This window comes from Hoplias malabaricus, chromosome 16, assembly GCF_029633855.1.
Source record: "Hoplias malabaricus isolate fHopMal1 chromosome 16, fHopMal1.hap1, whole genome shotgun sequence".
In the NCBI taxonomy this organism is placed as follows: Eukaryota; Metazoa; Chordata; class Actinopteri; order Characiformes; family Erythrinidae; genus Hoplias; species Hoplias malabaricus.
In genome coordinates, this window is record NC_089815.1 from 17,690,955 (window position 1) to 17,708,534 (window position 17,580).

At 37.6% G+C, this 17,580-nt stretch overlaps 1 protein-coding gene across 1 annotated transcript in view; it reads left to right on the plus strand.

Moving 5' to 3' along the window:
- yjefn3 (YjeF N-terminal domain containing 3) overlaps window positions 1-17,130 on the plus strand; it is a 53,944-nt gene extending 36,814 nt beyond the window's left edge. Inside the window, exons 2-6 of the mRNA XM_066648200.1 lie at window positions 1,468-1,576; window positions 13,184-13,294; window positions 14,727-14,840; window positions 14,973-15,123; window positions 16,337-17,130. Coding sequence (XP_066504297.1) covers window positions 1,468-1,576; window positions 13,184-13,294; window positions 14,727-14,840; window positions 14,973-15,123; window positions 16,337-16,533 — 682 coding nt within the window. The 3' untranslated portion in view covers window positions 16,534-17,130. The remainder of the gene's footprint in view (window positions 1-1,467; window positions 1,577-13,183; window positions 13,295-14,726; window positions 14,841-14,972; window positions 15,124-16,336) is intronic.
- Window positions 17,131-17,580: the final 450 nt, after the last annotated feature.

A 17,580-nucleotide genomic window follows, 5' to 3' on the forward strand; every position in this document is an offset into this window, starting at 1 on the left:
ACCCTGGAGGGGACGCCAGTCCTTCGCAGGGTGACACACACTCACACATTCACTCACACCTACGGACACTTTTGAGTAACTAATTCACCTACCAACTGAGAAACACGTCAAACTCCTCACAGACAGTCACCCGGAACAGGGATTGAACCCACATCCTCCAGGTCCCTGTAGCTGTGTGACTGTGACACTACCTGCTGCACCACTGTACCGCCCAGAAATTACTTTAATTAAAACAAAAGACAGAATAATATTAGGAATTACTGCTGCATGAACAAAAACAAAATGCTACAAGAGAAACTAAGGGAAGGCCAAAAGGAAAACTCTACACTGGCAGGAGGAATGACACATAACCAGAAAGAAAAAAAAAATCTGAAAGCACAGGCATAAGAAGACACAAAACACGTGACATGAACCGGGGGCATGGCAAGGGATCACATGAGGGAACAAGAGTACATGGCTATATAATCAAAACACAGGAAACATAAGGGAACAAACGAACAAGGGAGATAGAACCAGTAAGAAAACAAAAGACGAGACAATGGACATAAACCATCACGTTACAAAAAGTGTACTCTTGTGTTTCTGTTTTATTAATGTGTTTGTTTCCTCTAAAAGCCGTCTTTGCTTCATTTATTCAATAAAAATTCCATTTATAATATTTTTTTAGTCAATGAAACCAAACATATTATGATCTTAATGACATTATTAGAAAATGTTTTTATTTATTTATTAATGTTTTATTTCACGTCAAAGAATGCTGGGATAATAAACTGAGCATAACGCATATTTCATGAAACTAAACAAATTATTTTATTACATTCCTATTACTATTAGCGTTAGTGCTGATGGGCGTCAAGGTGGTACTACAAGCAGCCAAGCAGCTGCAGGGCCCTGGGAATCTGCGGACATTCTCCACCTTGTATGGGCATGCCCATGCTTCAGACTGAGAAAAGTTCAAGAACAAAGTAAAGCACTGATTCATTTACATTCTGCTTAATGGATTCACTGCATTTGTTTATTTGTTGAAATTTGCGTATAAACTGAGCATGAAGAAGTGCTGCTTTGTTAAAAGGTCATTTATCAAATCAATCTTTGGGCATTAACTGCCTGTGTGGATTATACAACAGGAGTCTGGGACATTTTGGGACCCATTTACTCATTAATCATGATTTAATTTATTCTATTTCCTGAGCAAAGGAAAAGGGGTTTTCATCTTATCGCTGTGCAAAATGTACAGAGTTAATTGGCCATAATTATCACCAAATCCATTTGAGGCTGCAGTTTGACAGAGTTGAGCTCTCGAGACAAAACACTCATTAACTCTAAAAAGAGTCCAAGTGAAGGAGAGAGGGAGAGATGAATGAATTCTTCATTTATGAAGTCAGGAGAGTGAATAAATATTTGCAGCACCACAGCAGATTCATATTTATACGTCTGTCTGTCTCTCTCTCTCTCTCTCTCTCTTAGTAAAATGGAGATGGCTGCTGTTGAAAATGAGCTGCTGAAGGACTATCGCTTTGGACAACAGCAACTCATTGAAATGTGGGGTCATGCCAGTGCTCTTGCCATAACCAAAGTAAGTGTGAAGTTAACTTTATGGGAGATGGAAAATAATCCTTGAATCCTAGAGATTTTAGTCCATGATAAATTAAGTTTTTGGCCTCAGCTATTGGCATATTCATAAGAGGGGAAAAATTGCACCCCTAACAGTTTTGATATGGACAATTTTGTATTTGATTTCAATGCAATGAATAATTTCATGGGTTGTATGAATACTGCCAGTGCAGTTGTATTATTTCTACACAAAGTTGATTAACACCTATCAACTACTTATTCCAAATCTGCTCTAAGCTTCAGAGCTGTTATTTAAATGTGACAAAAACGAATTATATACTTATTGTAATTAGTTATACTGTTTATTTATCTAATGTTTTTTTAAAATATGGTAAGAATACCAATTTCAGAGCCCAATATGAATACTGTAAAAGGATTACTGTATACTGTACATTTATTTCTCTTCTCCAGAATAGCGGTAAATAGTAGTGAACTTTCATTAGTGAATAACTAAAAAAAATCCTGGAATTGGTGATTTATTAATTAAACCTAAGAATCCATAATTAATGCAGAATATGGTAAATTTATTTTCCTTAACAAAATATAGTTGTAAAGATGTTCCCTTGAGGGCACCACCTCAGTGACAGCAAAATATACCACAACAGTGTCAGGCTGAGAGTGTAGGCAATTTTAAAATGGTCTAAAATACATCCAGTGTTTCTTCTGATAAGGAGGATATTAGCAGGAAGTTTGTCTTTACACTAATCATCTCCACTCTTTAGGGATAGATTTACTCAAGATATGAGAACATGTTTTTGAGGGTTAGAGTGCATTCAGCCACATAAGAGCATTAGCCAAATCAAGCACTGGTGTTGTACAATTAGGTCTGGATTGTTTTATTGCTCCTTCAAATTTTGTGTTTACACTGCACAGGCCAACATGTGGCATATCAGAGGCAGATTGCTGAACCAACCAATAACAAGGGTGATGTGCAATTGAAAAAAACAAGAAGATGGCTAATGTGCCCTGGGTTAAGTATTGGACAAAGCTGATTTGAGTCATAATAAGTGGTTATCACAGATCAAAACTTGAGACCTTGTAAAAAGCCACAGAAAAGGGAGTGACTGAAATATCATAAGACCAGAAATGGTGAGAAAGAACATTTACTTCAAGCAGGTAGTGAGCTGTGACCTCCATTCCATGCTCTATTGCTTTGAAGGTCATCCATCTAACGGACCACACAGCAATGTTTTCTTCCTCTGGCTCTCAGACTGTTCTGTTTTCATCATCTCCATTTCTGCGTTCCCGCTCCACAGCTTAAATCCAGTTCCCTGAAGAGGGCAGGAGAGAGAGGGAGCATGAAAAGAGTACTAGGCTTTGATCTGCTGCTCTTGTAGACGACATGTCAGACACGACAGCTTCCAGGGTCCGGCTCATAAAAAGCCCACTGTGAATTCAAAGCACAGCCAGTGATGTTTAAGGGTTTGAGGTTTTCTCCAGTCTGATGCTGGACTATAGCCAGGCGGTCATGGGGCCTTGAGTGTGGCCAGCCAGCCAGAACCAGAAATCAGCTTGAATCAGTTGAGGAGAATTACTAATTGCTATATGTGTTTGCGATTTAAAGTCTGTTATTGTCTTTGACTTAATTTCTAGGACCTTAATTTTTTTCCCATCTTAAGTAGAAGTTTGATGAAATATTTGAACACTTTTATGAGAGTATTAGATGTATTTATCACCAAATAGTAGAACCAAAACAGCCACCAACAAAAACATTTATGAAGGCAATTATTTATTAGTGGATCAAGAATATAGTGCTATATGGAACCCTACTGTTTTTGCCCTGATTTATTTATGTTTTTCATTTACTATGATGGTAGAGCCAAAAACATAAGGCATCCAGGCTCCAAGTTTGGATGGTAGATGTAGAATACCCCCCACTGCAATGAGGACACACCAGTTGGCCTGTTGGTGGTGCAATAAATCAACATTTTATGTATTGGTAGTCTGTGGTTTTAAATATCATCCACACAATATTGGTGTCAAATGTTTTAGCAGAGTCTGGAGCTCGATTCATTCATTCATTCATTGTCTGTAACTGCTTATCCAATTCAGGGCCGTGGTGGGTACGGAGCCTACCCGGAATCAGTGAGTGCCCGTCCTTCCCAGGGCGACACACACTCACACATTCACTCACACTCATGTTTGCTGCCAGCAAGAAATCTGTTCAAGCTGTAATTTGTTACACTGCATCTTCAAGGAAGGTTATAATTGGGAAATTATAAATGATCCCATGCGTTCTTTATTATCATCACCATTGGCCAATTATTATTCAGTAGGCTTTTTCAGGCTTAACATAGTCCTATTGACATATAGCTTGACTTAATGTACAAGTCTATAATTTGTAACAGCTATTACAATGTCAAATTCTCTGAATTTAGCATTGTAAGAAATTACCAACTAACAAACTAACCTTAGTTTTTTATTTATTTGTATCATAATTGGTCTTAATGCAACAACTGAAGACATTAAAGCTGCACAAAATGTATCTTCAATGTGTGCATGGTTAGCCTGGCTTCTGGGATACTGGTTTGACAGAGATTGTTCAAATGTGAATTTGAAATTTGAAATATATGTACAGAATGACTAACCATTACACTTTTATTCATTATTTTATAATGAAAATTGATATATATAATAATACCTGACTATTAAGAACATGTGGCTGAAATGTGGCTTGCCCAGGTGTTATCTTCTATATATATAATATATCGAAGATCATTTGGCAAGCAGCTGCCAGGTTCTGGCACCTTGTTAATCTGCCTCACCACCTATATGTCCTGGGTTTGAGCCTGGTCTCGATACATGTAGGAAAACAGCCTGTGAAGTTTGAAAGCAGTTGGCCATAAGGTGTACACAGTCTGTACCCTGTTAAATCCTGGAAACAATTCCTTGGGAAAAAAGTGATAAATTCAGCTTGAATCCTTTGTGCTTCGAACATTCACATGGTCTCAATAACTACAAAGTTGTTGTCTTCTGCTGGTGGCTCTTCATCTCACAATGGCCTGGATTCAAGCTTAGGCCTGGCCAATGTAGTAAATTTGGTCAGTGAAGTTTGAAACCAGTTGGCCATAAGGTTGTGAGGTGCATCCCAATAAATATATACTCTATTATATTTTGACACCCCCCCCCTCAAAAAAAGAAACTGAAAAAGTGCTAAATTGTTCTTGTGCTTTGAATTTTCAAATGGTTTCAGTAAAAATGAATGCAATTTTTCAAAAAAAAAAAAACCATCAGCGGTAACATTAAGATTAGCTTAGTCATCATTTTCTTATTGAGTTGTCCATTCATCAGTTCAGAAATATCAATATTTTCCATTCCTTGCTGCACTGTCCATCTTCCACCAATCCAGTCAACGTATATTTTTCTTCAAAAACCATGATGTAAATTTACAAACTGCTGTTGTGAGTCCTAAAAAACAAATGTGATCACTACTAGAGAATTTACGAATTGCTAGTTATACCAGATGCCTACATTTTGTTGTGATTTACAATTCTCTCATGCCAAACAGTGCATGGTTTTCACATCACGTTTAATCCCTACTTGCCTCACTTGGAACCACAAGCAAACAGGTACTAATTTCCTAATGGAAAGGCAAAAACAAAAGAAAAAACAAACAAAAAAAAAAAAACCCAGCAGATTCAAGTGAAGTAGTGTAGGGGCCAAGCAGTGGAAAAGCACCATAAGTCAACATATTCTGCTTTTAGCTTACCATGTAAATGATCTTTTGATCAAAGGGACCTAGGTTCAGTGAAACCACCATATATAGATTGAGATATGTTTGCAAAAATCTTCCTTCATGTTTTAAAAATATCCCTCTTTAACATTAAGAACGAGAGCAGCCATTGTCATTAAATATGAGTGTAGGTAATTTATCTTCTATGTCCCCAGCAGGTACAAGGAACATCCTAATTTAACCTAACTCAACCCACATCAGGCCACACTGCAGAACATGCGAAATTTCGATCTCCTGGTTTTTCTAATATTTGAGGTTTTATGAAAATTGTAATGTATGTTTTTATAAGCATTCTTTACTTGATTAGTTTGTTTGTTTTAATCTCACTCTACCAGCAGCTAACTTGCTAAGACACATGCTCGATATAAATTGCCAGTGATCATTTCAACTCATAAATCTACTTAAAACAAGGAAATAATGTCTATAAAAATCACCCAAAATGTTATATTAACATTAAAATGATCTCATAACTGAGACATATTAGACATAATGACTAGATTTAAGTTGATTTCATATGCCAAGACATCCTTTTTCTCAGTGCAATAGCCCCATCTGGATTGAGTCAGGCCTTAAGGCTCACCGTGACTTACCTGAGTGTGCCATGAACCCTGCAATTGTTTCCTGATGGATGTCCTCAGAGCGTAAATTTTCTTCTCCCACATGGCGATGTTACCGACTGCCTCTTTTTTTGCTTCTTCTGTGGTTTTCTGACCACAAGCCCCATCACACTTAACGTCGCGGACCCCCTCACTGGCCTCGGTGAGGACACCATAAATCGTGACTTAGAAAAACACACTGGTCAACAGCTCAGTGCTTGGAATGACATCATGGCTGTTGTTTGAGGGGAAAGCACAGTAGTCAGGTTTTTACCACTCGTCTGATTTCACAACCCAACTATTCACCCACAGGCCAAGTGCCAAAACAAACTCAGCCTGTCCGCCTCAAGGTTAAGCACTTGCTTTGTAAAGAGTTCCAAGGCCAGTGTCTGTGATGGGGATGCTATCAGGAAGTTCTCTTCATCTCACAGACTCACGGAATGTTCTGTGTTTTGATTTTAGGAATCACAGAACTGGATTAAGTCTGAATTACACAGTGTTTTACACGCGGCTACAAAAGAACAGCAGTGTTTGACCTGCCATCATTTAAGTACACACTTCTGTGGCCATATGTGTGTGTGTGTGTGTGTGTGTGTGTGTGTATTCACAAAGGTCTGTTTGTACATATTAAGCAAAAAAAATAATAATAATAAAGCCCAAGAAAAAAGAAAGAAAGGGAAAAAATCTGTCTCAAAATACCAATTCATTAACTTTTTAATTAACAAGAAATGAGCTAAACCTGTTGATGATCCTTGATGTACACTTTACAAAAATCTTTTTTAATAGTGGGAAGTAGGGCCTTCTGCCATATTCTATTCAAAATATATTTTTAAATTCATTCATTCTCTGTAACCACTTATCCAATTCAGGGTTGCGGTGGGTCCTACGGACCCTCACACCTACAGACACTTTTTTAGTCGCCAATCCACCTACCAACATGTGTTTTTGGACTGTGGGAGAAAACCCACGCGGACACAGGGAGAACACACCAACTCCTCACATACAGTCACCCAGAGCGGGAATCCGGGTCCCTGGAGCTGTGTGACTGCGACACTACCTGCTGCGCCACCATGCCGCTCATATTTTTAAATGATTTCTTTAAAAACTAAAATGGAGCATAAGGCTCCTGACCAAACGCGACCCAGGACTGGATATGAATGAATGAACGAATGAATGCATGAATGAATGAATGAATGGGGCATATAAAAATCAATTTTCATCAAATTAGCTTTTTAATTTAGAGATCAGGGACACATATCAAGCTACAGACTGTCAAATGAGGCATTGTCATTTTGTGGGTTGCCTAAGAAAGAAAACATGGGATAAAATAATCTCTTTTCATTTTGCTGCACAGACTTTAGAATTGTTCCTCTCCATTTTCTGACTATCTCCAATAACAACACTGGACTCTCGTTTATGTGACAGTCCAAAGACAATCATAAACAGTGCAGTTAGTGGCAATAGCAATAAAATGGCTAATGAATAATAATTAAAAGAAATAACTAAGAGAACAATGTCAGGAGTTTCTCCTCACTGCTGTGTGCTTGGGTTGGAGTGAGCAGTGGCTCACTGTAATTTAAAGAAACAGATGCTGACATAGGTCGTTCCCAACAGGGCTGTTTAGACAGGGTGAGAATTTGGTGTGGTGTTGTTTGCTCCTTGTGCTATTTTGAACAAAGCACATCCCAGACATTCCATTAAGACCCTAGAGAACTGTGCCCTTTTTAATGTAATGCCATTCATACTCCAATGCATCTGATGTTTAGGATCACTTAGTTACTCACAAGGATTCTAAAACCTACTAGCATGCTTTCTCTGATGGCTGCAATAAATTATCCTTGTAAATATTAAACCCTATGTAGTCTGGCAGGACACTTTCTTATATGGAGATATTTTTGCTTATCTTCTTACATTCATTCATTATCTGTAACCGCTTATCCAGTTCAGGGTCACAGTGGGTCCAGAGCCTACCTGGAATCATTGGATGCAAGGCAGGAATACACCCTGGAGGGGGCACCAGTCCTTCACAGGGCAACACACACACACATTCACACCTACAGACACTTTTGAGTTGCCAATCCACTTACCAATGTGTTTTTGGACTGTGGGAGGAAACTGGAGCACCCAGAGGAAACCCACACGGACACGGGGAGAACACACCAACTCCTCACAGACAGTCACCCGGAGCGGGAATCGAACCCACAACCTCCAGGTCCCTGGAGCTGTGTGACTGCGACACTACCTGCTGCACCACTGTGCCGCCCTTATCGTCTTACATTCATCTTTAAATTAATTATTTGAAAGTATTTTGTCACAATATTAGTTCTGCCTTTGGAACAACATCATGCTCCATGGGACTGATGTCATGGCACAAATCAGGAAAATAAGGAGAGAGAACCATTAGAAAGAGATTTGTGGATAATAATATACTAGTTAGACCTTTGTGGTGAAACTGACCCTACCTTCCTTTGTGAGTTCCTAAATGTGATCTTCTTGCTATATCACTCTCGTACCCAGCCATGAAATGTGCCATTTTAGCTCATCCCATAGGTACTGGATGAAGCTCAATCATTCCAGAGAATGCAGCTCATCTGCTTCACAGCTTAGTGCTGAGGGGGCTTATACTCATCTAATTGCAGCTTGGCAACAGGCATAGTGATGTTAACTTCATGTTCAGCTGCTCCCGAATGTCATCTCTGTACACAATTGAACATCGGTTCCCAAAATGTATGCACCTTAAAGTTGATATATTCATTTATTTCTTTTTTTTTCTTGTTCTAAAAACAAATGTAACTTAAGTATTACATATTAATTACTTATTATGTAGGTAGGTGTTGAATTAGCTTAACTGGAAATAAAAATATCTGAAACTTCACTTATATTTTTGCTGCCAGCAAACTTTACTTGTGCTGATGTAGTAATATAACAGACCCCAAAATGGAGTCAAGCATAATGGCAAAGGCAAGTTGATGAGTTCATGTTAAAATCAGTATTAAATTGGAGGGTTATTGTGGAGCTGTGAGGTCCCAGTGTGTGTGAACAGAAGCAGAAACCTCATGAGAGCTGGCAAAAGCAGGATACACAGGATTCCATCACCTGCCATGAAGGAGATCTCTGAATATAACAGAACAGAACAGCTTCTGGACGCTGGGCCCAAACACCTTCCACTGCCCTGTTTCCAAAGCAAAGGAGGGGCAGGGGTAAAGCAGGACAGAGATGCACTGAGAGAAAACGTTTTTAAACAGACACACCCAGGCCCTGCTGAATTCTGACCTCCATTTCATAAACATTCCTGCTGTAGGTCTGCACATAGCTGGGGAGCTTGCTCATTTGATGCTGCAGTGTAGTGGGTAACAGTGTTACCCACTAGGGTTCAATTCCCCACCCTGGCTATGACTCAACTCTTTACCAATAAGAGTCCTAAGTTTGTTTTCATCTATAACATAATGCAACCATGAACCCCTCTAGATAAGGATGTCTGTCACAAGCCATAAATATAACATAAGACAAGCAAGAGCCACATAGGGCAAATGCATTGATATTAAAGCAATAAAAATCACAGTGAATGCACTCTCTGCCTCCATTTTTAGCTCCCTGTTTCAGACAGCTTCCAGCCAAGCATCCTCACCAGCTGATTAGTCCTAATGGAACATCTCTGTTAGCTGATTATCCAGCTCCCTCATGCCATTAACTTCATTACTGCTACGCTTCCTCACCTGCTCGGAAATCAACAGCTACTCTTACATTTAGATGCAGAACTGGATAAAAATGTGTGCCATGAGTCATATTTTACAGGGACCAGTTAATGGACAATAACCTTAGAATAGACCTGAGTGATAATGATAGAAATGAGATCATCATCAGAAATCATTTGTTTGTTTTGATAATAGTCACTTGAAACTTTTTTGGCCAGAATGACTGCTATTTTGTTCCTTAAAGTAAATTGGAACATGAAGAGGGTTCTGTTTTGTTGACAATTGGCATCTTCCACTGTATGGTACCTACTGTGCTCTACTCTGGCTCATCTTTGTACCTGGTTTGTTTTCCTCTAGAACTCCCCTCTCGAATTTTAGCCGCTCATGTCACAAAACAACATCTCTAACAGGAACCATTGATCTAAAGACAGTCTGTACCTCTTCAAAAAAGGCAACATATGTTTACAAGCTAATATTAGGAGTCAGATAAGAACTAATACGATCGTAACTGAACACCTAGTTTTCACTGGATGTCTGCATTTCAGCATGTATAGAAATGTATCTTGTTAATCAGCGCTCTGCAAGTCTTACATTCAATATACAGCTCACATGGAACCATGAGCAAGCAAGTATTAAAAAGTAAGTGATTTAACGTACCTTGTACTAGATTTACCTAATGGAAAACTAATGTGCTGAGTAGAGTTGAGTAGATACCATGCAGTGGAAAATGTCATAAGTGGCAATGTGCATTTTTTACTCTCTTGACTGACAAGGAGTCTAGCTATTCACTTTCACAGCACAAACCAGGAGAGTTAGCAGATTTAAGGTGATAATACACAGAACATGATGTCAAAATATGACATGAAAATATAAAAACACAGCCCTTTTACATCTGTTTTGGGAAGAAAAACAGAAAATCTGAGAATTTCTCCTACAAGAGCTGAAACTTTATAATGAGCACATCCACATACTTTGGGATGTCAGTAGCTCAATTTTAATTGGTTATGATGGATGTCCACAAATATGGACATATTGCAGGCATGGTTTTTCAGTGACATGCTGAGGTCATGTTTCAGCGTAGTTCTGTCAATATGACTGTTTGCTGAGACCCAAAATGATAAAGAACTTGACTGGTAGTTGCTATAGCAATACTAGAGACAAAGATGATTGGTCAGTGAGTTTTTGTGGCTGGCTAAAGTTTTTAAATCCTGGATGCTATACACAGAATGCTTTTGGCTGTATATTTTTGGTTCCCGGACTATTCTTAGTCCAGTATTGACTGGGGGAGATAAAATATCCTGTCTGATCCACTCTAGTACTAAGAATTATCCACCAGCTACTATGGTCCTGATCACTGAAAAACAGGGAGAAAGGGGTAAAGTATGCAAAGTGCTTCTGGAGCTGAGGGAATAGACAGTAAGTGTAAAAACAAGTAGATGGCCATAAAGTTATGGCTGATCAGAGTACAGGTTATTAATTTACTTTCATCCAAATAATTTACATGAATGAATCATATTGGGTGTGTGAAAATATTTTGGTAGCCAATTTCAGGGAGTAAAACAAAGGGAATAAAATTCAGTAAAACGTGAGACCATGAATTGTGTGTCTGTGAAATTTTCTGCTGTCTGGAGATTCTGCTGAGTTTCTGAATCTGAATTTTGTTTTATTCAGCGCTCATATTGCTGAACATATTGCTACTCACCAAACCTCTTAAATCTAGTCAATATATTAAATATTTATTTTCATGAATTGGTTTTAAGTATATTATACATTTTTTCACCCACTTCAATTGTACATGCTTTAATTAATGGTATCTGGAGGAAATGTATTATTCCCTGACCAGATTATTTAATTTTCAACATTGTTTCTTAATAAAAAGCAAAATGATTTACTTTATCTATCAATAACAAGATACATTCTCCAGATAAAGTCATTTATAACAAGTACAAGTGTATAGAAGAGGATCTTAAAGGGGACATCTTATGCAAAACTCACTTTTTGCATGCTTTTGTATTTCTACTTGGGTTTCTACTGCCCTTATAAATACTCCAAATGTGAAAAAATACATCCTTCCATTTTCTGTGAATCAATTGAAAGATTTGGTGATGTTGCAATGAAAACATTTGCATAGAACTACCCTGGCACCCACCCCTCACCTGCCAACCCCCACCAGAGTCCCACCCACTTGATTAGTTAAAGATCCACCATTTGTGGTCTGCTGGTTTTACAAGTGGGTGGGGCGTGGCCAGCAACAGCTTATTTCCAAGTGACAGAGCCCTTAAACAGCTCGTTCTGAAAGGGAATGAAACTGGCAAGAATAGAGCTGGTGTGATCTCTTCATGTGAGAATGATTTTGTGCAAAGTACTTCATGAACATATTTTGTACAGCCCATAGATCTATTCTAACATGTTTAAAAAGAGGTATTATATGTCCCCTTTAAAAGTTCTTAAAATATTCTAAAAACGATCTAATACAAATAATTTTTAAACAGAGTCTATCTGAGCATAAATATAATATAGTTTACAAAGCCATATTTTAATGTGTTTAATCACCTGTAATTATGAATTGTTATAACTATGAATAATTTTTTGTTAGCTTAGAGCAAACCCTTCATATTTACACAAGAACTGTGACCAAAATGGCTCCCTAATCCCTCATTATTATTGTGCTATACAATGAGGTATTTTTAGTTCAAACACAAGTGAATTCCGACACTACCGCTGTTTGTTGCTTAGTAACAACAAAACTCGCAATGCATCCTGGCCCACATTCATTTTGTGAGCTCCATTGTTTACTATAATTGTGGGAAATGTTAGCTGCATTGTGGGAAAATGTAGTGCCCACAAAATCACACTAGAATTCACCTTTAGGATTTGGACACTCAGAGAAAAATGGTGACACACACACAGTAGTGTCCTAAAACAGAAATAAGGAGTCATTTCAGACACAGGCAAAGAATGGGTCCTTTCAGCAGAGACTGCCATATTGATGACACCATTATTTCTAAAGAAGCCCAGAAAGGACAAACCAAGCACAAGCATGTTGAGCAGGTTGGGAAGGGAGGTGTGAGGGAGGGGTATTCTTATGCAATCTGCAGACTCACCACTAAATGCCACCTTTTGAGATAATTTTATTTCCTGTTAGTATGAGCCACACAGTTGACTTGCCCACTTGTGTTTCATGAATAGACTCCTAGACATAACACTGACTGGATTCAAAATGTGACATGAGACATTTTGAGTTGGTTGATTAGGCAGAGGAAGATAATTATGAGGAAAGCACAGTTCTGGCCACTTGCTCTACCCAGCTTAGAAGGCCAGTGGAAACAATGATATTTAAAGTCTTTGTTTTCCACTCGTTACAACTGTTATAGGGTCATTGTAATGTGTTTAAGCTATAGATACCATCACCTCCTTTTGTCTCCAATGCTCTATTGATAGAACTTCTGACAGTGATAAAGCACTTGGTTTACTCAAAAGCAGAATGGATCTCAGTGGCATCTCTCTCTCTCCCTCTCTTTCTCTCTCTCTCTGCCTTTATGCAGGCCTACCCTCTGAGCTCTCTAAGCAAGAAACAGCCCACAGTGCTGGTTATTTGTGGGCCAGACCAGAATGGCTCCATTGGGCTGGTGTGTGCCCGTCACTTGCGCATATTTGTGAGTACTGTGTAACCCCTATTCCAATATTACAAACATATAAATAGAACAACATTGGTGCAGACTGTCATACTGAAACATTGGCAGGTACTGCAACATTGTAGTCTTAGACATTCTGCTTTATGAGGAGGTATATTTTAAAGTCCTCTGCTTTACCATATAATGTTCTTTACACAAATTCCCCATGTGTTCCACATGACAATTTGTGGAGTATCAGTGTTCAGCTATTGGAAACGTATCAATGTGATCTCCTAAAGTGACCCTTATGCTATTTTTGAAAAACTGTGGTTTGGCTACAGACTCCAGGGCAGTCAGTTTTATATATCATATCATATAATATACTATATCATAGCATTCAGGGAATGTATAAACGTTCAACATTCTCTCATTCAAAGATATTATAGTTTTATGTGCGTGTGTCATTCACTTGTAAATTCTATCACAGAATAGTACTCAGCATAAAGCTGAATGGCCAAGAGCATGAGAAAGTATATCCCTTAATGTTAACTGACGGGGAAGACAAAGCTAGGTCAGTCTTCTGCAAGATCTGAGGTTTAATAGTGTAGATGGATGAGGGTTCCCTATTTGGCAAACAACAGGTCACTGATACACTTTCTATATATGTGTTATACATGTTTATTAATTAATTTGAATGTGTTAACAACCTAATTAATTACCATTATTAAATAGATTGCAAACCATTTATAAACTTTAATAAATGTAGTCTTGTCCTAAAGTGGTACCAGTGAAGCTAATTAAAAATTTGGACCCATTAATTTTGTGGATTGTGGATTGTACATGTACACTGATAACCAGAAATGCGAAATTGTATATTCCACTTTAAGCTGTTTGTTTTATACTGACAACACTGCACACACTACACACTGAATTCATTATTTCATTTATGTAATTCTAAAAAAATTGACATTTTGTTCATTTCACATTTTATTTTTTATTGTATTTTATTTTAACAAGCATTTAGGACTGCTTGACTCCATACCACTGACTCATGAGCTGCTGAATAATTTTCCTTATAGGCTCTGTTGATATATGTGCATGTATTAGTGTGTGCTTCATGTATAAAATCAGGTTTCCATAAGCTGGAGCTGATTTATCAACTGTGCTCAATTGTACCTTTTCATAAGAAAGGCTAATGTACCCAGAAAAGATCAAATTACAAATACATGGACCTGGACTATACTGGACCGCACAGTTCCAGAGGTGTGTGTGTGTGTGTGTGTGTGTTTAAGGTGGGGTTATATCAGTGTAGCAAGTAATAAACAAATATGTCTTCTTTATCACAGGCATTGCTGATTGAAGTTACTAGTATTTCAATGGCTATTTTCACTTTTACTGTCATTACTGATATTGAAAATTATATTGATTAATTAACTGCAACTCAGCTGGTGTTATTTCCCTCTCTTTTTATCAGGAGTATGAGCCCACTATTTTTTATCCCAAGCGCTCCCCACATAGCTTACATCAGGACTTCACTGTTCAATGTGAGAAGATGGACATTCCTTTCCTTTCTTATCTTCCAACTGAGGTATGTGTTTCTCATCTGCACATAGCTGGAAACCTGTGAGACAAAGACAACTGCCCTCAGTAACTGCAGGAAACTGAAGTGTCACTATTTATTTCTAAACCTCGTTTGTTTTCACCTACTTTTGCTGTGCAGGTTCAGCTCATAAACGATGCCTATAATCTGGTGGTCGATGCTATCCTGGGCCCAGAAACAGACCTAAAAGATGTAAAGGAGCCTTACTCTGGAATTTTACTTACACTTAAACAGGTGAAGATACCCATCGCTAGTGTGGATGTGCCCTCAGGTAAGCTAAAGCAGTTAATATTGCAGCCTTCTTTTAACTCAGTCTTTATCTTTTGCATCTGTATATGGTAATTTTCACCCAAATTAACAGAATCTGTAGAAACACTTAGAAATAAAATAATATTTGCTACAGTGCCTGTTTAATGGCTTGCAGGCAGTGTTAATTTTTTGTCAACTGATTTTATTTAGTCTTAGTTTTTGACTCAAATATTTTAGTCCTGTTTACGTGCATTAAAATAAAAGAAAGTTTTTAAAGGTTTACTATTTTAGAGGCATTATTCGTTACTAATTTTCATAAACATTAGCTTATAAGTTATGTTGCACTTAAAAACATTAAAATCCAAAATTATTGAAGAAATATGTCCAACTTTTTTCTTCAGAAACATTTTGCATTTCTTTAGCATTTTATGTTCACATTCCACTGCAAAAGCAGCAGGATGGAACATTTATGTTCAAATGTGTATTGGCATCTATATACGTTCTGTTGGCTTGATCTTGTATACCATTAAACTGAACGTAGAACTGCATCTACAAAAGGGAACGACATGAACCATCAAAACACTGCATTAAAAAAAGAGTGAGTTGAATCCAAGAGTCTCACTTCTATGAATCATTGACCAACAGTTGATCCAAGCGATTCTCAGACACTCAAAGCAGTGATTCCCTGAGAGTTGACTACTCACCACTTTTCCACTTGGCTGCTCTTGCTGCCCTAACAAAAATAAACAGATGGAGCATTTTCCTGTTTAACCTTATATATCCTTGCAATTTTCTGTTTTCAAATCACTTTTTAGTTTTGTTCATTCATGAAAAGTGCAAAACATTCGTCATTGTTCTCATCTTTTATCATGTTTATTTTTATTTAGTTCTCGTATAGTTTTTATTGTGAAAAGTAGGACGTCAATGTTTGTCATTATAGTTTTGTTAATAAAATTAACACTGCTTCTAAAACCATGTTAATATTTCACCAAATTTTCTAATACCACAACATTTTTAAATGCTGTGCCTAGTTTGTTCCTATAGGCCATCCATAAATCTGGCCTGAAACCCAATTGTTTGTGCACGGAATGTTGCTATGATGCTAAGACTCCACCACTTGTGGCTGTGGTGCATGTACTAAAGAGCACTGTAGGCCTCTACCTGTGGGTGGGTTTGTGGGCCACTATTTTTTTAAAAATGTTTTTTTACATGACTGCTATTCTCTTTCTTTCAAGGCTGGGATGTAGATGAAGTGAATAAAGACGGTATCAATCCGGACGTCCTCATCTCTCTGACCGTGCCCAAGAAATGTGCCACAAGTTTCTCAGGGAAGCACTTTCTGGCTGGACGTTTTCTTCCATACGACATGCAGAAAAAATATGAACTCAATCTGCCTGAATTCCCAGGCACAGAGTGTCTTATACAATTGTAATGCACAACAAAATTCTTATTTTGGATAATATATGGTTACCTTTTTGTATTTTATAGATTGTTACTGTGGTATATTGTCATGCAGGATTATTTTGTGCGCTGAGGCTCTTGTGGTTGCTGAATATGATTCAAATACAGTGCTTAGATACAGTGTGGAGCTGAACTTTTTTGTTGTTTGCTTAAAAATAAAGACTTTGCAGAGCATATTTTGGTTATTTATTAATTATAGGAGAAGGTTTGTTGCACTTCGTATTATTCCTTAACATTTTCTCCTTTCATTAATATTTTATAGTTTAAAACAATTCTTATCTTGGGGCTGTATAGGCTGTAAACATATTTGACTATGAGCTGGTGAATGCATTCAACCCTCACTCTTATCTGATGTCCATTCTATAATTCTACTGTATTTCTCTGGGCTGTTTTTAATAGCTGTGGTACAATTGTACATTACAGATATATCTATTTTTGTTTTGGATTTTATTTTATTTTATTTTATTTTATTTTAGAGCCTTGAAATGCCTGAAATCTAGTCCTTTTGAATGACTCAAACCATCCCAATAGACCGAGGCTTAAAAACTTTTGTATGATTATATGGTGGATAGCTGTAGTTTCCTAGTTTGGATTAGATTGTTTTCATGGATTGTTTAGAGCCTGAATCCAAATAAATTCTGAATGAAAATGCTAACTTCCTGTGCATTAACATGCTTCTAAGACTCTGGATGTCAAGGTTAATGGTCATTCACAACCACAGTTGGGCCGAAAGGTATAATCAGAATGCCAATATTTGGGAACAAGGGCTAGTTTAGTACCATCTTTAGCTCTGGAGTATATTATCTTTACACCAAGATTTACTCAAAGTCAGGAAAAAGGCGTGGGTGCAAGAAAGAACATTTTTCCCCTAACAGCAGTATGAAACAAGCAGGAAGAAAAAAAAAATAAAAGAAAAAGAAACACCCAGTGTGTTGAAAAGACCATCTCAGGACATCTATATCTCTCACCAACTGATTTAGTGAAAGGTCACCTAAGGTCGTCAAAAAGCAGCATGTTT